General features: G+C 36.6%; 1 protein-coding gene across 9 annotated transcripts in view; it reads right to left on the bottom strand.

Moving 5' to 3' along the window:
* The window catches only part of LOC106661667 (lysine-specific demethylase 3A-like), a 475,583-nt gene that overhangs the window by 128,790 nt on the left and 325,685 nt on the right, over window positions 1-21,108 (bottom strand). For all 9 annotated transcript variants that reach the window (XM_014385209.2, XM_014385207.2, XM_014385208.2 and 6 more), the window contains one exon: window positions 9,134-9,175. In XM_014385209.2, the coding sequence (XP_014240695.1) occupies window positions 9,134-9,175 (42 nt within the window). The remainder of the gene's footprint in view (window positions 1-9,133; window positions 9,176-21,108) is intronic.

Here is a 21,108-nt window from a genome sequence, read left to right as displayed (position 1 = left end):
AGGCATGAATTGAAAAGCAACTTAAACATCAATAACAGTCTAAAATGGTAAAACATAGATTAAAGAAATCTCCAAAGTCTCCAGGAATTTAAAGCAAATTCTTTTTTACCGCCAAGTCAAATGGAAAAAATGTCTTAACGTTATGAGTTTAAAGTTATTAATTGAAATGTAAAACCGAGAAAAGAACTCATGAAAATTCTCGAACCGTTTCAAAGCAGAATTTAGTCTGACGCCATAACCTGTAACCACGTTTTAACCCAGGACCTAGTAAATATCGCATTAAAAATTGCTGGAAAAAATTCCTCATGATTAAAAATTTAAAAGGAAGGAACTGAAAAAAACTTTAATGTCAGTACAAAATTGACAATGAGGAGTAAAGAGATCACGAAAATTCTCCAGTACGATGTGTGGGCCAGGGAAGAAGAGAGATCAGACTTTTCCGCCTGACAATAATATAGATCTAGTAAAATATCAAATACCAAATGCCGGGCAAAAACTGATTATGTTTTCAAAGAAAATAATTGAAATGCTACAAAACAGGGTGAGAAGTCTTAAAATCTCTGGCTGTCCTTTTAAAGGGGAATCCAGTCTGGCGCCATAACCTGTATCCACTAACTTTAATTAAGGATTTGGGCAATATCACACAATATCACCGTCAAAAATAGTTATATTTATTTTTAGACTAAGAATGCTGAGGGACATGAATATCACTGGCTTAGCGGTTCCAAGTTGGAGAAAACAATTGCAAGATCTACACAAGACCTACATGCCCCACAGAACATCCTTCATATTTGATCAAGTCAAGACTACTCAAAGCTTGATAATTATTCTAATTATTAATTGAATGATCTAAATCTATTAATAAAAGTTTTGTCTATGTGCAAGAAAAATCTGTTGACGGAGTATAGATTCAAAAACGCAGGAATTTGAAAAAAAAATCCAGTCCCAAAGTTTTCAAACGTCAGTACAGAAATGATGGAATTCTTCAAGAATTGAAAACAGAATCTTAGGCCATAGCAACCAAAACGTTTTAACCTTTGATATAGTCACACTTCAAATAGCGACCAGAAAAAATTGCTTATTTCCATAAACTTAAAAAGCAGTAATGGAAAAACAACTTAAAATAATGGTTCAAAGTTGAGAAAATTCAATAGAGAAATCATAAAAAATTCTCAACTTGTTTTAAAGCAGAGAATCTAGCCTGATTCCATAACCTTTAACTCGGATCTAGTCGAGTATCAAATAACCAAAAATAAGAAAAAAAAATCCTTAATACAATAAATTTACAAGGCAGATATTAAAAAGCGACTTAGATAACAATAAAAGTCCCAAAGTTGTCAAACCTCAGTACAGAAATCATGGAAATTCTCCAGGAATGAAAGCTGAATCTTCCATCTGGTATCCATAACTTTTAATCTAGGATCTAGTCGAGTATGAAATAACCAAAAATAAGAGAAAAAATCCTTAATACAATACATTTACAAGGCAGGCATTGAAAAGCAACATAAATAACAGTCCAAACTCAGTAGAGAAATCATAAAAAAATTGTCCAGTTGTTTTCGAGCAAAATCAAGTCTGGCTCCCTAACCTTAACTTCAGCCACGTTTTACCAGGGATCTAGTCAAATACGAAATCGCTAAATGTCGTTAAGACATCCCATCCATAAATTTACCACCTTTTATTACTCACTTTTATTTAAAAATTAAATATCAGAGAGGGCAAGAACAACTAGATTAACCGGTCCAAGCTGGGGAAAATAATTGAAAAAGAACTGCCCTCAGGGGACGTTTTCACTTAAATATTTGATCCTTTAAGCCAATAAATTTACAAGGCAGACATTAAAAAACCAACTTAAATAACAGTCCAAGCTCAGTAGAGAAATCATAAAAAAATTGTCAAGTTGTTTTCGAGCAAAATCAAGTCTGGCTCCCTAACCTTACCTTGAACCACGTTTTACCAGGGATCTAGTCAAATACGAAATTACAATTATACTATTGTTATAAAATCACAAAAGCTTGTGAAGAGAATATTTTATTAGATCATGTCTTAGTTTAATGACGGATCTAAATCTAATTTAAAAACCTTGGCCTAAAATGAAAAAAAAACACTTTTAATTAACAGTTAATAAGGTTCTAACAGTTCTATATAAAGAAAATACATCTAGTTTTGTTCTAAGTCGACTAGATATTGTTTTAAGACGTTTCAACTTTTTAATTGAGGATCTAAATTAATCAATCTAATTTCAAATCAATTTACAACCCTGGAGAAACTTCCACCTTAGTGAATTTTAACTTGAATTTTAACTAACCCAAAGTTTTTTAGGTTTATTTAAGCTTTATTTTCTGTCGATATGATTATTTACATTAAACGAAAAGCCAAAGTAATTTAGGTTAGATCGACTATACAATGAAAATTCTAGAATTATTCGTATCTTTTTGGCCTAGTTTATGCTTTAATATAGTTTCTAATTGATTTTAAAACTTTTGCCAATAATATTCCGTCTTTGGTTATAAAAACTTATAAATTGTATTTATGATGACGTGATCGATATGCGTTTTGTGGGTACGTCCATTTTCGCTGGTTTAAGTTCTGGCGTTTCTGGCAATGACGAAAGCAGTATGAGTGGGAACCAACGAAAATAAACGGACCGAGAAAAAGTAACAAAACCTATAGAAACCAACAAACATTTTGTTGAAACAAATTTGATCCTTTGTTGAGAAGGGCGATAAGTATCCTTGAACATTAATCAGAAAGTAATGAAGTCAATTTTCCGCCGAGAGAAATTTAATGGAAGACACGGAACAAAAAAAAGGCATGTGCGATTACGATGGTGGGGGGTGGGTATAAAATGACTTCACGTACATGAAAGGCACCCCGAACGGCAGGAAATCGATATCTCAGACTTACCTCGGCCGGCGAAGTCCCGTCGGTTTCCAATCACTTCACATACACTTCACAAAAAATAGCACAAAAACGCAGAAGTTGGCCAAGTTGGATACACCATGAGCGGAGGTCTGTCGTGGACTGAAGCTGAGCGCGGCCCCCCCTTCAACGAGACGGCAGCCCGGGAGGGGGTATCAACAAGTCCGCTGTCCGCCCTCGCCCGGCCCAGCGTGGAAAGACTGGCGGATTAAAAAGGGCGGCCTCTTTTCTTTTTCTTTTTCTTTTTTTTCAGCCTCGCGGCTATGAAAGCGACGCGAACTACGAAATTAAATACAAAAAAAGGCTGCATAGGCGAGAATATGTTAAACACGCCCAGCATCCAACATCATGATCTGTGTTCAAGGACAAAGCATAACACCATACAAGCAGTGTGAACATTTGTATAACTGAAAAGATAAAAAATTAAAACCATTTTGTAGATATGTCGACCAAATTGACCTGCATATCTGTTACTGATGGGGCCTGAGGTTTATTTTCATACGAATACATCAATTGTTCGGAAACTGAAAATGAAATATTAGCCTAAATACTAGGACGACAGTAGTGAAGAAAGACACCACGAGGAACGAAAAAGATATATTCCATTGACTTCCATGATATCCAGGAAACAGAAATGAAATCAAACAGAAAAAACCCACCTTAATGTGCTTAAAAAATAATAATTTAGGCCCTTATACTGCCAAGGAGACATTAAAATGAAACCAAAGGTATGTGTAAATATAAAAAGATGTAGTTAAAACAATAAAATAAATAAACAAAAATCAATTGTGATCTTCGTGTCCGAAGAATGGGTACTATAAATTAAAACAAATTAAATATATCTTAAAGGCATACAGAAAAAAATGTAAACCTCAAACAAAAGTAACTAGAACAAGGCTGAAAATGAAATCAAACAGAAAAAACCCACTAGAATCTGATTAAAAAATTTGCTACAATTTAGGCCTTTTCACTGCCAAGGAGACAGAAAAATGAAACAAAAGATATGTTTAAGTATACTAAGATTTTTTTTTAAACAAAAAATAATCAATTATGGCCCTCGTGCATCCATAATGACCGAAAACAAAGGTCCACCTAAAAAAATAACTGAAATCAAGCAGATGAAAAAATTCTCTTCAATATGCTTAAAAAATTATGTGTAATTTGGCCCTTTATACTATCAAGGAGACAGAAAACTAAACAAAATATATATTTAAATATAAAAAGATTTTTGTTACAAAAAAAAAAAAAATGGGCATTATATATTTTTTTAAAGGCAGGTGAATTAAACAAATCCAAAAAATGAAATCAAGCCGGAACAAAAACTAAAAAGGCTTAAATAAATAATAATTTAGGCCTATATACTATCAAGGAAACAGAAAAATAAAACCAAACATATCTTAAATATAAAATGTTTTTTTTTAATACAAAATAATCAATTATAGCCTTCATCCAATGCGAGGAACAGAAATATACTTTTTTAAATACCACAGAGAAAACTAGGCACACATAACAAGGTAAATTAAGCAAAGAAAAAAAAAATCAATTAGAAAAAATGGACTTAAAATAGCTTGAAAATAATAATTTAGACCGTGATAATGGCCAAGGAGATGTAAAAATGTTGCAAAAGGTTTGCTTAATGTAAGAAGAAAAACGAACTATCTATTGTCCGAAAGAAAGAGAAATAACTAGGTTCACATTAAAATAAATCCATTAGTCATCCGATTGACCAAATAACTTCTTTCAATTAATTAATCTTTATGTAAGGCATTGTTTGAGATAAAAAAGTCAGTGTCACGAGCGGGATTCGAACCGACGACCTTCGGCTAAAAAAAGTCTGGACTAAAACCAGGCGTACATAGAACTGAAAGAAAAGATATATTTTAAAAATAATTAACGTTAACGGCCGCTATGAAATTCGAGAAACAAGAAAGGTAATCCGTTAAATAATAAATAATAAACCAGCCTGCCTTAATAGTACTGTACATAAATAAAATGAAACATAATATACTCTTATTTATTCATAATTAAATGAACTAATCTTCAAAATATCCGAAACGCAGATAAACTTTAAATGATAAATTTTAAAATGAATAAATCAAACTTGTCCTCATATACCAACAAGGAAGAGAAAAGTGAAACAAGGCATAGAGTAGAACAAGGCATGGTAGAATTCCTTCAACCTGATGATGGGCTAAAAGCTCGAAAACCGAATCGTTGCATAACAACTTACTGTGAGTAGGAATTATCTTTGTAAAAAGGATTGAACACCGCACTCACTCTATCATTCTTCATTTTTCAAGCATATTTAAGTAAAAAACAACCCAGCGGCGATTTGAAAAATAGAACAGACTGAACCACACTTCAACATGCAGAAAAAAGAAGAAACTAGGAATATTTATGAAGCACCATGAACAACAAAGTCCGAGAAAAAGATCGATAATATGATTTTTGTTGTATGTTGTAAAATGTTATTTATATACATATTTTGTTTAGGTTTATGACTTGTATATTATGTCATGTTCTTGGTTCTTCTTCCAACTATAGATAGTCTCTAGAATCTTCATCCTACTGATTTATTATCACGGTAAATGTTATATATAACATTCACTAGAAAACAGACTAGAAAGTCTGACCCGTCTTCATGACGGGGATATAAATATAACGGAATACGAAAAGATGTGGTAGAATACAAAATGGGTCCGACCCGAATCGGAGGCAGGTGTCCACATTGTTTCCCCGCGGATAGGAAGTCGGACATCCTGGACACCTGCGTCTTCTCGGGGATATTAATTGCGCAACAAGACGTCCGGGACGTAGTTCTGTTCCCCAGGGTTGAAGGTCGCTGGCTTGTGTCCAGGGGGACCCGGTCAGACGATCCCGCGTACCACCCAATTGGCACGACGCCCTTTATACTTTAAAACGGCCATTCAGCCTGGCGAATAAATCCGGATCGAATCCGTTGGAAAACTTTCTCCGTTTATCATCTGGACGTCGAGAAACCGTCACAACCGGCCCCAGTGGAAAAGGCGTATTTGCATAACGTGTCGACCGCCCGGATCGGTTCTGATGCCTACGTGCTCACCGGGTCGCGGACTTATAAACGCTCGCAGATAATGACCCTTCCTAATTATGATGTTCCGAAAGGGCCGTTTGCTCCTTTCGTTATTACTATTGCCCCGGGGCGAGTATCCTTGTTTTTGAGCTGAGATCGGCATCGGATTACATAACCGTCGGCCCCTGGAGAAAATTATCCTCTTGAACAGCCTCGCCCTGAAAACACGGAGTAAACGGTTGATTCTCAAACTGGAAATCCGTCGAATTATTCATGATACGGATTTTCATACCATCTCGTGGCTATTAAAATTGACGAGGACTTCCATTGAAGATTACTATAATATAGAAACCTGACAAACCGATTGCGTGGATAAGCAACTATTTTCAAAAGCAAACGGCTTCATTTCAACAATGTTTATTTTAATAATAGCCGTCATTTGAAGATAAGGAGATCTTAAAAATATGAATATACCAGCATAATTTTTACATTTATACTTTGGGAGTTGGGACTGTAAGCATTGAGAAAACAGACAGGGCCATACGAGAAATCACGACGATCTAAATAAATCCGGAGGGCTTGGGGAACACCAAAGCCAACACAATGAGGCCCCATTGCGATAATACACTTCGAGCCGGAATGATAGTCATCGATCAAACAGTCGACCGTCTATCGTACAATGCAACACCGAAGGTCGAACGTTTAACGATTCCGTTGTTTTATAGCTCTTCACTCTGATGAAAATAAACGATAAAAATAAACGTTTCGAAATGACCCCGGCCGGGAATCGTGCCAAATGACAACCCACTGATCTCCATGGGGAGTTCGGAGTGGGATGGATAAGTGTCTCCGGCCGGCTCGGAAGCAGATAAGCGCCGATACGGACCCGTTATCCCAAAGGTCACCTCAGCGGAAGGGTCGTTCAACTCCTAATTGCACCTTTCTTTGTAAACTGCTCTCTCCAAGGCTCTCCCCCTTCCAGGCCGCCTTATCAACCGACACGCGTTATATATTTGCCTTTCTCATATTTATCTCCTTTCTGCTGCAGTTGGCCTGCAGTGCCAAACAGAATAGAAATATTCAAGTCTGTACCCCACTGGGAAAATATGGCTTTTGTCATTAATCAAACAATAATTTATTTCCAATTTTCCTCTAAATAACCTTCAATACAAAAATAGTTGAATGTCTCCAGGAAATTTAAACCCTTGTAACTCGACGCTTGATCTCTCACATCTTGGTCCACTTGTGACCACATGTGGGTAATCTCGATACTAGTGTACCATTTGGATCCCTCCAAGGCTTCGATAAGTTTGGAGATTATGTGGATTATTCAATCTTAAATTATTTTCGATCTTTGAGCATCATTGGTAAAAAAAATAAAATAAATCAGAACTAGATGTCTATTCGAAACTATTCATTGTAAAAACTGATTGAGTGGCCGCATCACGGCGATTCATCCCGCGTTCGAATCTCAGCGGCCCGGAATTCGACCGTGACATATGGACTTAAAAATATTTTTTTTTAACCCTGGAACCCAAGGGTTAATATGACCTCGTAGTTGAAATATACCCGTAAAAAATAATAAACTAAAAAACTGATGAAACTGTTGGAGTGATCTGAAGGCGTCAGGGTGTCATTTGTCACATAACTTTCCTGGATCTTAAAGATCAGCGTCGTCTTTAAAGTTTTGAAAAATAAAAGGAATGATAGTGGCTCCAATTTATCCTATCTTCAACTTAATTTTCATGGTAAAAATTTTTTTTTAAGTTTTAAACAGGTTAAGTTGTGTAATGTATGACTATTTCACAATAAGCTAGGGAGGGAAATAATACCATGCAATGGACAAAGCCCGCCTCTTGTGAAGTATAGATAATATAGGAACTTTCATGAAAGCTGACAGACCAGATATGACCGATTAGTTAAGAAGTGTATGTGAAAAATGTGAAAACCGGTTGTGCCGATTTATTGACAATCAACTTGTAAGATCCCCGTAATTTTTTTCGGGTCTGGTCGAAAAGAAGCACCAGTCGGATCCGAACTGGTAATAGGAAATTGGTTAAGTTTCGGCCGGAAACTAAGCAAGTAAAAGGCATTAGAAGACGGTGAGCACAGTGGGGGGAATATAATTTTCCATGATTAACCCTTCCGACACCGCCAAGTTTTTAATACGTCAAGTTGGGGGTCGGCGCATTAATGCCAAAGTCCCTGCCCCCGCAATATAAATGAATTATCTTCCAGGGGAAAAGTTTTTAATTAAACCCCCGCAACACGCCACCCCATCGCGTCCGACAGGCATTCAAGGGTTGGGGATTTATACGGTGAAACTTTGTTTGCAACCACCCCGCCAGGGAAGAACCCTTGCCGACGGAATGCCTCAACCTCATTTCCGTTGGAGTCGATTTCCCCGGGTTGTACGTTCTCGGTACTTTGTAAACGGATAGACGGGTGCGAGTCCATTCCGACCGGTGATTCACACGTCTGGGGAGCGCAGGATGGGAAGGGAACGACTTCCTTCCTGTTATTGCCTCTGTCGATCAACATTCCGAATCTACAAACGAAAAATTAAAAAGATTTTTTTAACAAATGAAAGTACTTCATTCCATTTGCTATAATAAATAACAACCCAAATGTGAATTAAAAAAACATCAAAAACAGAAAATTCTTAAATTGACCCGACAGTCATGTTAACTGCAGCACAAAAACAAAATTTGATCATGTTGCCTTGACTTTTTGAGTTTTGTTTTGCTAATGTGTTCGACTTATGCTCCGTTAAAAACAGGCTGAAGTATGTGATCATCGGGAAGGAAATTTTAACAACCTCCCAGGTAAAAAAGATGGCATTAATGGTTACCATTTAAGACTACTCGGGCAGATGGAACAGTTTGGCTTTATTTTTAACATGGTCGCTATGGCCGGCCTCTTCCCACTGAGTCATTCTTTCACATCGCCTTTCATTCCGTTCAAGGCCTCTCCCTCATGATAAATGCCTCCTTCATTGAATCGTGCATTATTTAAGGACAAACCCTTTCGACAACAGTGAGCGAAAATGGCTTATGTCGGCAATACTTAAAAACCGACTCAACCGCGTAAAGGGCGGTCATCATCCGATGAAAATTATCTTGTCTGGAAAAGCATCAAAAGTTGGAAAAAACATCTCACCTTTGTCTTCTTTGTCAGATGAAGGCTGGCTCGTAGATTTTCCTACAACAAAGAAAAAGAACGTGTTAGAAAATAGTGACATGGGTAAACTATAGTTATAATAAGAGAAAAGTGACGCACTTCATAAATGTAAAGAATGCTGCAAGTAAAATAAATCATTCACAATTGGTACATGATTGGTAAAATAACGTTAAAAAAGGCCTGAACCCTCAAATGCACTAATAATTGGAGCAGTTTACGATTATCATAATCTTGAGGGCAGGAGAAGAGTTCTGAACATAATAGGCTTAATGAACCTCTATTTTCTATGTGGAACAAATAGGTCGTGCCTTCAATTTGTATTTATTGAGTGTACCTATGTATGTTCCCTCATACCACAGGTGTCTTTAACACAGTTCTATTTATTCATGTATTCAAGATATAATTTACTGCAGTTAATCACTCTCTTTCTTTTCTTCTTCAGTTCATATAATTTTAACTAATAAACCATACAATTTAGTAGACAATCTATACGATCCTTTAATAATCACACAATTAGAAGGTGAGAGTCATTTGCAATTATTTGATAGTGTACTGTTTAAAATATCGTGTCAACGGCCGTGTAAATTTTGGGTGAGGGGTCTCGGGCACATCTGGGGCCAGACACGATCAGAGTCTCCTGCAAGGAGAATGTTTACAGGTCGGGGTGTTTATTTTTATTCGCCGGCCCCTCCTGAGTTCGTCGTGTGTTTTTATAATTAGGACGGAGCAGATGTGTTTTGGCCGTGAAGTCAAAATCGACCCCATCGGCGGAAATACAGCAGGGGGTCTGCATTCCGCGGCGGTGTTTACTGCCCGTGGTTAAAAATAGAGAAAACAAATGTATGATTGTTTTTAAAGATTTACTAGGGATATCAGGTTTCAAGGGAACTGCCATAATTGGAATTAAGTGTGTGTAGAATGAAATTTAGTTGTAAAGATGAATGAGGTGGCAACCCAATGGTCGTCCACTACCCCAATACTATCAAATAATTTAATACAACTATAATAATATAATGGTTTATGAAAGTTCACATAACACTGTTATTATATCAAGTCTTGTGATCCTTTTCGAGAGCGATCTCATAGAGCATTGCTAATTGTCTATTATTGTATGCACATTGTTAGTATGTTGACATCCTTGACCTTTTAGAGTAAGGGAAGAGACAGGGTGCTTCGGAGGAAGTATTTTCTTAATGTGTTAGGAGCTGCCTAAAACCCTAACGATGATGATGCTAGGGAGCGGAGGTTTTGAATCCCTAAGCACTACAGTCTTCTGGCATATTGTACTTTCTCTAATTTCTTAGTTCAATTCAATCGATCCATCGAATCGATCCTTCTCTTAGGAAGTAGTAGGTCATTGCTGCAAATATTTTTCTCGAGTTGTCTTGGTATTGGTTGTCTCCATCGAACGGTTACTTCGCATTCGAAGATCTGCCAGTTTCTTCTTCCTCGCTGCATAATATACAAACGGAGCCATTAATGAATTATACACATGTCGTGTAGGTGTGTTCTGAGATACCAGTGTCCTTGCACCTCCGGAGCTCGTCCACTTCTCCTCTTGTTTTGTGGACCCATTCTCAGATGGAGTAGTCTGTGATTGATCTTGTTATCTCAATTATAGGTTCTGGGAATGGTATTGAGGTTCCCCTCTGGGCAGTTTGTCTGTTTCTTGGTTAGCCAGAAGTCCTTTGTCTCCTTGCGTCCAATATAGTATCAGGGTCGGGTTTTCCCAGGTTTTGGAGATTTTGGATACATTCATTGACTTTTTGTATGTGACCTTTTTACGTGCAACCTTTGGCTGATTGGTCAGACGAGCTTCAGCTTCTCGCTATCTGATCTTACGTGTTTGGCAGACTAAAACAGAAAGGATTCGAAAATCATAATGAAAACGACCATATTATACGTTTTGTTTATTGAGATTTTTCAAATGCTCTCGGTCGTCGACTTATTTTAAGTCGGCTATTGACTGATAAGCATTTATTATGAAACCGTTCAAGATGATTCGCGTATTAATTGGAAGATTAAAATTGTTAACTTTTCACTCTACTAACATGCTCTTTGTCATCAATCCTGTTAATTGGGGTGACAACGTTACAAGGGGGGAATTCATTAAATGTTACATCTTCCGTTTGAAGGGTAAGGGTAATTATCAACGGAATCTTACAGACAAAGACCTTTTCGAGGGTGAGAACCGGGCGCCTCCAAATGCGACAAACAACCCCCGCCCATCGGGAATGCCAGTAGGATTCGATCAGAATGGGCACAATTATAAGTTATGAAGGCAAAACTTCAGCCCGGTTGTCGCCTCCGGACGTCGGACGGTTGATATCTCTGCGGGGAGGGCGAGCCGGTTGAAACTTAGCCACTGGATTAACAACTAATTATTGGCTCAGTCCCGCCGGTTGTTCGCCGAACAAATCCCATTACGAGAGTTGACCAAGGCTGACAGGAACAGATTTTAACAAACCCCGGTTGATAATAGTTCGACTCGCTTGTTTGGAACAGTTACAAGGAAATTAACAGGGGTAGCACCGAGATTAACCGTCGACCGCTCTTTAAACCCTCATTCTCAAACCTGGCCGATTCGGCGACAATTTTAATGTTTTTATCAGTGTCCATTAAAATAACAACAGTCTGGAATATCACGCCACACGCGTAAAATTCTAACCGTATTTGAATTGACAAAGCGCAACAAAAGATCAAAATTAGCCATTACAAGCAAACTGCTAATAAAATTGTCCATAAAAGGAGTCACCTTTAATAAATTAACGAGTAAAGCAGAAAACTAATATAGATAACAAGCTGAACAAAACAATTTAACTAGAAAGAGTAAAAATCAAACGTAATGTCTCTCCATAGACCATAACAAAAGGCAGATCAAATATTGGAAAAGACCATGCTACTGGTTCATCACCCCGCCCACCTCAGGAAGGAATTTCATAAAACTAACATCGCTAATACTGGACTTGATAAGCTCTAAACTGTTCTAATTCCTCTTAAAGCATGATTTCGTACCTACTCCAACTTTAATCATATATCCGTCATAATAATAAAGGGCATATTATCCGTTTTGCCTTTCTTTCCTTAAGAAAGCATTCTTTCTGCAAGTTATAAAACGTTTTGGTCGATGATTTTGTCACACTGTACAGTAATTGCGTTAACTGCGAACCCTCGCGGACATCAAATCCCACATGTAAAAAACATATTGGCTAGAATATCTGGCTTAGATTAGATTATTTATGGTCAGAAGCTCAAGTCAAAATAGCCGGTCGATGCAGGGGTTCGATTAGCTCAACAATTTAGAAGATCAATTTTAAAAAAAATCGCTAAAGGTAGGGAAGGTTTATCAATCGTAAGCTGTTACCACTGTTCGAATCCTTAAGCACATTTTTCGAGACGGACATTAGTTCGAAGAATAGCGGGCCCAATCGTTTCGCTTCTCCTTGCTTATAACCCTGACATATCGACTTATCAGATTTTTCCAAAACGACACGAAAATTTATGAAAGGAATTTAAATTAACTTTTACACAATTTTTTTAACAACACTGATTTTGCAAGTTTTCCCTATATGGTGTGCTGATGTATTTGATATGTAGTTATGGATCATCGAGATCTGCCTCCTTCTGTTGGTGTTGTAAAAAAACCCAGACTTAATCCACCAAAGGCATCGACTAACGCCGATACGTGCACTCACTCCTCATGAACTTGTAAAAGAGACTCGACTTCATACAAATCACACAAACCACAAACTGAAGATGGCGAAATTCCGAAACGCTGAATTGCGTCTTACAAATTACTGTAGGATTTTTACATTACACAGGGGGATCCATCAGGTTTCGTACATAAAAAATCGATTGTGATATTGGATAATAGGGTACGTTTGTCCCAATGAGTTAGTTTTCAAATATGGATGGAAAAACAGGCAAATCGGACAAGAAAAAGTGGAAACTTCAGCGTTAATGAGTGGTCCCAAAGTAATATTTGGAATGTTTAGATCTGAAATAAACCTTGGCTGGTATTAGAATTTTCTTTCTCCAATGTGTCAATAATGTATGAATCAATGGTTGTGCCAATATGATTTTATTCCGTTTGCAAAATATTTTCTTGACAACGATTACACTGATAATGTAAAGAACCTCTATGTTTAGATTTTTAATAAAATTCTTTGATCTTTGAATGTTTTTATGCCAATGTCCATTAAACCTGTTGACTGCTGTATTTTTGAGGAATTTTTTTAATTTGTATTTTGCAATCAGCTTTTATGAAAAAAGAAACGAATCGGAGAAAGGGGACGGAGGATAATATCCTAAAGAACTCGGAGTAGTCTTGATTAAAAATGAAGTTCTGGAGGCTGAATGTAGACACAAGGGGAAGTTTTATCGACGACGCCGAATAACGGTATCCAGGGCCAAATGAATTTTTATCTTCAAAAAGACCCCCTCGTGATCTGAGGGAAACGAATCGTAGGGATTGTTTCAAAACCAATCTTTCGAAGGGTGGGCTTAAATAACATTCCGTCTGAAACAAGATCGCTGTTTTTACGGGAAACCGTAAATTGAAGTCTTAAGGATTGAAAGGGTTGTAAATCGTCACTATAGATAGAAAATCAAACAAGGCTTCACATACGTACATTGAACGAAATTCCTTCCACTCCTTTTAGAAATTTGCGTTGTTTGGTTATTCGGCCACCCTCCGTTGATGGGGGTTGAACCTCCTCGCCCGAGGGGTTCCCTTTACCTCACGGCTTTAAACCATTTCAATTATTAAGTTCGCTGACCTATTTCCAACGCCCCGTTTCAATTATCGATCGGTCTGGGTTGATTGCTCCCTGCTAATTGGATTATTTCTTTGTACCGTCAAGTTTTTTGTTTGGCGAAGAGGAGGATGGGGGTTGAAAAAGGATTATTTGCCAACCTGGACGTCTTTTGTTCCCATTGTATGTCCGAAAGGGGAGAATTTCTGCACTGTTTATGAACAGTACTGTTAACAAATCAGCTGACAAAGTGTCACCTTTTATCCATATTTTTTAATTGTTTAATTTATGTTTTGCCGTGACCAGTTTTATCCGTACAATTGCCACGATTCAATCTCTTTTAAAATACCGTCACAACTTTGTAATCGCAAAATTTCACGATATTTAAAAACATAGGATCGTTAAATTTCCAAACGTTTCCAAATTCCAAAGTGACAAACATGCCGTCAAGCAGACAGAAACATTTAATTTATAATTTTAATTGCAATTGTGAGATTTGTCCGTGTTGTCTCCGGGGTGATGAACTGTTACATGGGTCGTAACCGATCATTTCGGTCCTGTCTGTCAAACACGTTTCGGCATTTCTTCATCTTCAGCGTGAGATATATTGTAATATTTAAATTACATACGGATATTTAAAAATTATATTACGTATGTAAACTATAATCAAGTGCAGAAAATTTCAATTTATCGCTTGAACTTGCGGATATTTATTTGAAATGGACGATATTAAAAAGCTTTTCAATATTCGTTTTCCATCCCTCCCTCACTCACTCACTCTCTCTCTCTCTCTCTCTCTCACACACACACACACACACACACGCGCGCACGCACACACGCACGCGCGCGCGCACACACACACACACACACACACACACACACACACACTCTTTCTCACTCTCTTTGTTTCTTTCTCTTTCACTCTACAGGTTAATAGTCGGTGTGCTTCACAGTTCATTCATTGCTCACAGTTGTTGCAACTTTTAACCTATGAACTCCTAATTATGCCCAAGCGAACTGGAAACTTGCGTATGAAGGATGTCTCGCCCTGCTTGCGTTGGGAGAGATTTTGTAAGATGTAAATATAAGATTAAGTTGACGTCTTCAAAAGTTGTAATAGTCGATTAAGCCCATAAACCTTATGGACTTTATAGAGTGTTTTCGAGATAAACTTAATGTCAGGTCCAATTACAAATTAATGATTGAACAGTTGATGCTTAAAGCAGGAAAATTATTACGATTTTTATTTAAGTTTTGTAATAACGAGTTGTGTGTATGTGAATATGTCTTGTATTTTTCTATCTCACACACACTCTCTCTCCCTCTCCGTCTCTATATCTATTTATCTTTCTATCTCTTTTTTATTATTTTTTAGAATTCTTAATTTTAAATTTAATAACGGGGCGTTGGAAATTGGTCAGCGAACAATAATTGAAATGGTTTAAATTTTATTTTTTACCTTAAATTGTGAAATTAGAACGATATATTAAATATTTTTAGCGTGCCAGGAAATCATTTTAATTATTCTGATGTACAGGATTAGTATCAAAATGATGCAATAGTATCAAATATGACAGAGTTTTAGAACAGAGAATATGCAGGATTGATGCATTTATTTTTTGCATTTATTATTATTATTCGTCACGATAGCTCAAGTGGTAAGAGCAGCGGCGAATTGAGCCGAAGGTCATGGGTTCGAATACCGCTCGTGACACTTACTTTTTCATTTCAACCAAGACCTTACATAAAAAGGATAATTAATTACAGCTCCCCGTGGCCGCTTCATAAGGCGCTCAGAATCGAATCCTAATTACACATTTGAAAAAAGGAGGGAAAATTCGAAAGGTTGCCAGTTGAGATGGCGAGTTGGTGTCCGAGTAGATCAAAATCACGATAAATAAAGTGGTACGAGCAGCGGCGTATTGAGCCGAAGGTCGTGGGTTCGAATCCCGCTCGTGACACTGACTTTTTCATTTCAACCAAAACTTTACTTAAAAAGAATAATTGATTGAAAGAAGTAATTTGGTTAATAGACCACTAAACATAATGGAGTTATTATGTGCATTTATTATCGATTAGAGATGATAAGGCTGATTTATGAGAGTTTGAATCGGACTTATTTCAGGTCGAAAGGAGGTCGTTTTCCCCGTAAGGTTCGTTATTTTCTACGCTTTTCTTACAATTGGGAGGGGAAGGATCTGAGTTATACCTCGCACGATGGCGACGGAGGCGGCAGGCTAGGAGCGGGGAAGAGTTTCTCAGGAGCGGGGAAGAGTTTCTCGTTAGCGGAAGAAACTGTGAGTCAGGGATTTCTTGAAATTGGGTTTGTAAACGGGGCGGGCGAGGGTGAATGCACGGAATTCCGCCCCCTTCCCGTTCGAAAGCTTCGAAAGCGCACCCCCTTCGGATATTGTGCGGCGGCGGCACGGATTCGCTGCACACCGCGCCTCCGGCCCCCAGGCGAAATGGCAAAAATGCGACGTCGCGTTTTGCCAGATCGTTAAACCCACCCTAGGAAGAATGCGAGCCGCTATCAAGCGCACTGTCTGGAGAATATAAAGGCACTTTCACTCTCAAAGGTCAAAAGGTGAGCCTTTGTTCATCCATTGTAAACATAAAAGGAGTGCGAGGATGTCATTTCGACATCCATGCCACCATATAAGCTTTTAAACATTCATCACTTGGTAGCGTACTAAACGTAAATTCACGAATGCCAGTTTGATGAATCCCATTGAGACAACACGCACCAATCAAATTTGCTGAAAACATCTACTCATAAACTTGACTCACCTAATATACAAGGTGTCCTTTTTATTTTTGGATGGCTCGTCTGAATTTCTCTTGAACCAATGACGCTATCCAAAAGAAAAATAATGTTTTTAATATTTTTTAGTCGTTTCAAATTTTTAATTTTTTTATATTCGTTGGATTAAGGCCTAATTATCTGTAGATGTACGACACTTTAGGGGTATAGCTCATTTATTGCTTCATGGGTGTTTCCCATGGATGGTAGCTGGATCGGGTATGTTTCTTGATTTTTATCAATGATGTAGTTTCTTCCTTCAAATCTTCGAAATTTTTATTCCTGATATGACATAAAAATCTATTCCATAGCAAATGGTCAAGTAGATAATGGGCTTTTACAAAAGGACTTTCATGGATTCTATTCTTGGTGCTCCGACAATAAAGTCATATTAAATATTTTCAAATACAAATTAATTTTATGTATTATTTTTTATATTCGTTTATGCAATATAAAATATTTTATATCTTCTTTTTATATTCTTTTTGTAAAAAAAGTAAAGCCTATCTTCATTATTATTATTATTTTTTTGGTAAGGCTGCGAATTGTAAATGTTTTGGACAATTACTGACCTCGGAATAGTTTTCCATAATAAATGTTTCTTTATTGATCATATCGATCTCGTTATTCCTATTTCTAACAGAAATTTGGGTGTTCCTACGAGAAATGGAACATTTCGGCCATTAAATGCCTCTACTTTCTCTTGGGGAGGCACGGTTGAATAGTGTTCTTTGGTTTGGTATCCTCGGACTTGTAGGACTAGCTTGGTCCGTATCGAACGTATCCTGCGTCGATTCATGAAATTCCTTGTATCTCCAAGGGGTCGAGTTCGTGTATGAGCATAGGTTGGATATATGTGGTCTCTTTTCATTGGAAAATCAATCCAACGTGTTGGGTCTTTGTTTTTAGTGGAAACTACTGAATGGACTGTACCATTGTCTACAGTTGTTTGAAAGTATTAACTTCTCTATTCCTTTGTGTGATCGAAGAAATCATCTACCGTTTTATCCAAATTTTCGCCCGACAATGTACCCTAAGACATACTCTCACTCACCTTCAGGAAGTTTATAATGAGATTTGTAATAAATGCGACATAGAAATCTTCGGGTCGCTTTATTTATTTGAAAAGGAGTAATTAATTGTAGGATAGCATTTAATATTGAATTATGTAATTGATTGCACTAGTTGGACAAATTTCTGTAACGTGATTAAAATGAAGACTTTGAACAATCATAGTAATACTAAATTTTATCAGCTTCTATTAAATATATAAATACTCAATTAATTATACACAATTTTTTTCAAAATGAAGTCGTGGGTTCGAATCCCGCCTGTGACACAAATTTTTCATTTCGAAAAAAATAGTGTATAATTAATTGAGTAATCATAGTAATATCATATCACGCAACAGCAAACCATAAGTCATTGAATTAGTTTTCGTTCAAATAAAGTATCACTGCATGAAATATATGTATAAATAGAAAAAGCTTAAATCGTACTTGATTGTTTTATGTTTCAAGTAAAACCTCAGATCTACGATTTATACTGTCCACTCATTTCTTTTTCAAAAATCATTGTTTTTATAGTCAATTATCACGATGATAGGCTTGATGGAGGCCAAAACACTTTTTAGACTTTAATTCTTGCTTTACTTGACGGTAAACCGATTTCCAGCTACCTTGGTATGAAAGCTGTGCACGAGAAGAAAATCGTGTCTCAGAATCGGCCATTAAAAAGTTTTTCATAAACATCCACTTTTCCGTTTCCCGCGGGCCAAAGTTCGGAATGATTCAAGTGGTCGGCGGGACGGGGCCGGAGAACATAAAACTTTTCAACAAAAGAAGTAAGAAGTACAGTAACTCAACCTCTTTCCTCTCAGATAATAGCGATTGTCAACAGTAAACAGGGATATTCCGCCGGGCGAAAAGTTTCCAGCGTATTTGTTCAAGGAAAGTTGCCCGGGCGATACGTTGAAAAGTTCGACTGTTAAATCCCCCGGGACGAGACTATGGAACCGCTTCAATTACCGGCGTTTAATCGGATCCAGTTATGGAGGGACGTACTAGGTGCAATTATGTATTTTCCATAATCCGGAAAGTTTGACGTTCAAGCCTCCCTGGATCCGTGTATGCAGGAAACATTAGGGTAATCTACTATTTGAACTACCCGCGTTGCTTTCGATGCCTGTTTGATCCCACAGGGATTAGAGGGATTAGAATAAAATAAAATATATTACAATATAGAAATCGACAATTTCTTTACATAAATGCGATTCCCCGCAAATCTGCTTATGGGATGAGAGAAGATAAAAAATAAAAACTCCATAAAAGAAATATAAAACTTCGAATCTATTGCTCGATATAAAACAGGTTAATTATATTGTGCCGCCTCTTAAGGGGTTGTTATCTATAAAAAAACACGAACTTTAAAAATATGATGCTAACAAATTGTGTAATTTTCAATTTATTTGTTTAATAACCTTTAATTATCCTAAAATTTAAGTTTCATTAGAGGTGCAGAGTATAAATAACTTCAATATTCTCAATTAAGATTGTTAAGAGCTAATTAAGAATAAATTGTTAAAAAATAATAAAAGTTGATATTAGATCAATATCGTATGGATAAAATATAGTGAATCGTGTTGTTTTAATTGGTCATAAATCTAATATTCCTACCATTTGTTTGTATTTTATATCGATATTATAATTTAATATTGGATCAATCATGGTCATAAACGTAACTTATTGTTAGAATTTATAAACATAGTATTTGTTTGTATTGTATGTATTAATTTCTTTGGAGTTCTTTGTCTTTTTAAAAAGCCGTTTGGGTTTCAACTTTTGCATAATCTGTAATAATATACGTAACTGGAGCATCTACACAGTCCAACTGGTGATCAATCACGTATCCGTTTAAAAATTATAATAACTTTTGTATTTATATTTAATTGTCATTTTTATTGGTTGTTATGTATTTATAATGTTAATTAGTTTTGCAGTAGTATAGTTAATTCACAAGGTTACTATTATTAGCCCTGACCTGTAGAATAGGCTGAAGTGCGTAAGCAGTAAATAATAAATAAATTTCAAGGCTGATTTTGGAATTTTATGTTTTTATGATCTGAACATTATGATTTTAAAAAAAGAAATTAAAATAAAGGAAGAGGAAAAGCGAAATTTGTAAGTGGTCAAGTAGTTTGGATGGCTGCAGTACTAATAATTAATAAATTTATTTATTAAAATTAGACCAGAAAAAACTTGCCCTGCATGATGTTTGCATTGACATACAAATATTGGTAAATTTAGGTTGCACCCCACCTGTGTCTTTATTATCATCAAAGTTCATATTAAGTGTAGGAAGTAAGTTCTTGGTACGTCCTCTTTAGTTGTCTCAGGGTTGTTCTTTTAGCCTGCTAGCTTCGACGTTTTGATGTCCTTGGAGACGTGAATTATACTTTCGGGCAGTATAATCCGGTATCTTCAGGACCCGATAAATACTTTTTATTCCGTACCAATGAGCAACTATGTTCCTTAGTATTTTTGTAGAACAGCTGTTACTCTTGTGCGCACAGGCCGGTAATTGTATGCCATGGATCCACATCGGTTTAAGGATCTGGTTATAAATGAGGATTTTGTTTTAAATTACCAAATGGGAGTTTCTTCCAATATAGTTGTTTATATTTAAGACCCAGTTCTGACATTTTTTTTCACTTCACTGTGCTTCGTGTCGATGCTATTTTCTGCTTATATTGATTGAACTGTCTGAGATTTTTCTGTTTCTAAAATTAACGTCTATAGACTTATCGTTACTTTAATTTCCCAAACTTTTGTCCATCTGTCAATCCTTTTACTCATATATTGGTTTTCTTGTCAATGCTCCAATAATATTTCATTTTCCACTGACAGAGCTCAGTGTCATCAACGAATGTTGCTATAGTTGTGTTTTCTTTTGGCGACAGGTCACTGGTTAAAGTAGAAACAAGATTGGTCCTAAGACGCTTCCCTGGCAACACTAATATTTATTTTTAAACGTTCGGGAGTATTGGTTATCTTGCTTTAATCGGAAAAATCTCGGGAGTAGGAGGACAGAAGTTAGGTGAAAGTTTTTTTTTAAGTTTATGTATTAAGCTTTCACGCCAAACTTTACCGAAGGCTTCAGAAATGTAGTGTAACACGACAGAACAGGTATGCTTTTCTTCTAAAGATTTTCCTATTATATCAGTCATTCGCTAGACTTGATCTTTTTTTAGAGTTTTGTACTAAAGCAAATAGATGGATTGGTATGAGGCTCTTTTTCGTTGTCAGTGCTTAACCTTTGGTTTAATGGCTGCAGTAAGTGCGAATGAAGAGAAAAAGCACAAAAGAAGAAAGTAACACTTCGAGCTTATCCATATATGC

This window comes from Cimex lectularius, unplaced genomic scaffold, assembly GCF_000648675.2.
Source record: "Cimex lectularius strain Harlan isolate CLEC.00 unplaced genomic scaffold, Clec_2.1 scaffold59, whole genome shotgun sequence".
NCBI classification, from domain to species: domain Eukaryota; kingdom Metazoa; phylum Arthropoda; class Insecta; order Hemiptera; family Cimicidae; genus Cimex; species Cimex lectularius.
This window is presented reverse-complemented; position numbering and strand designations above follow the sequence as displayed.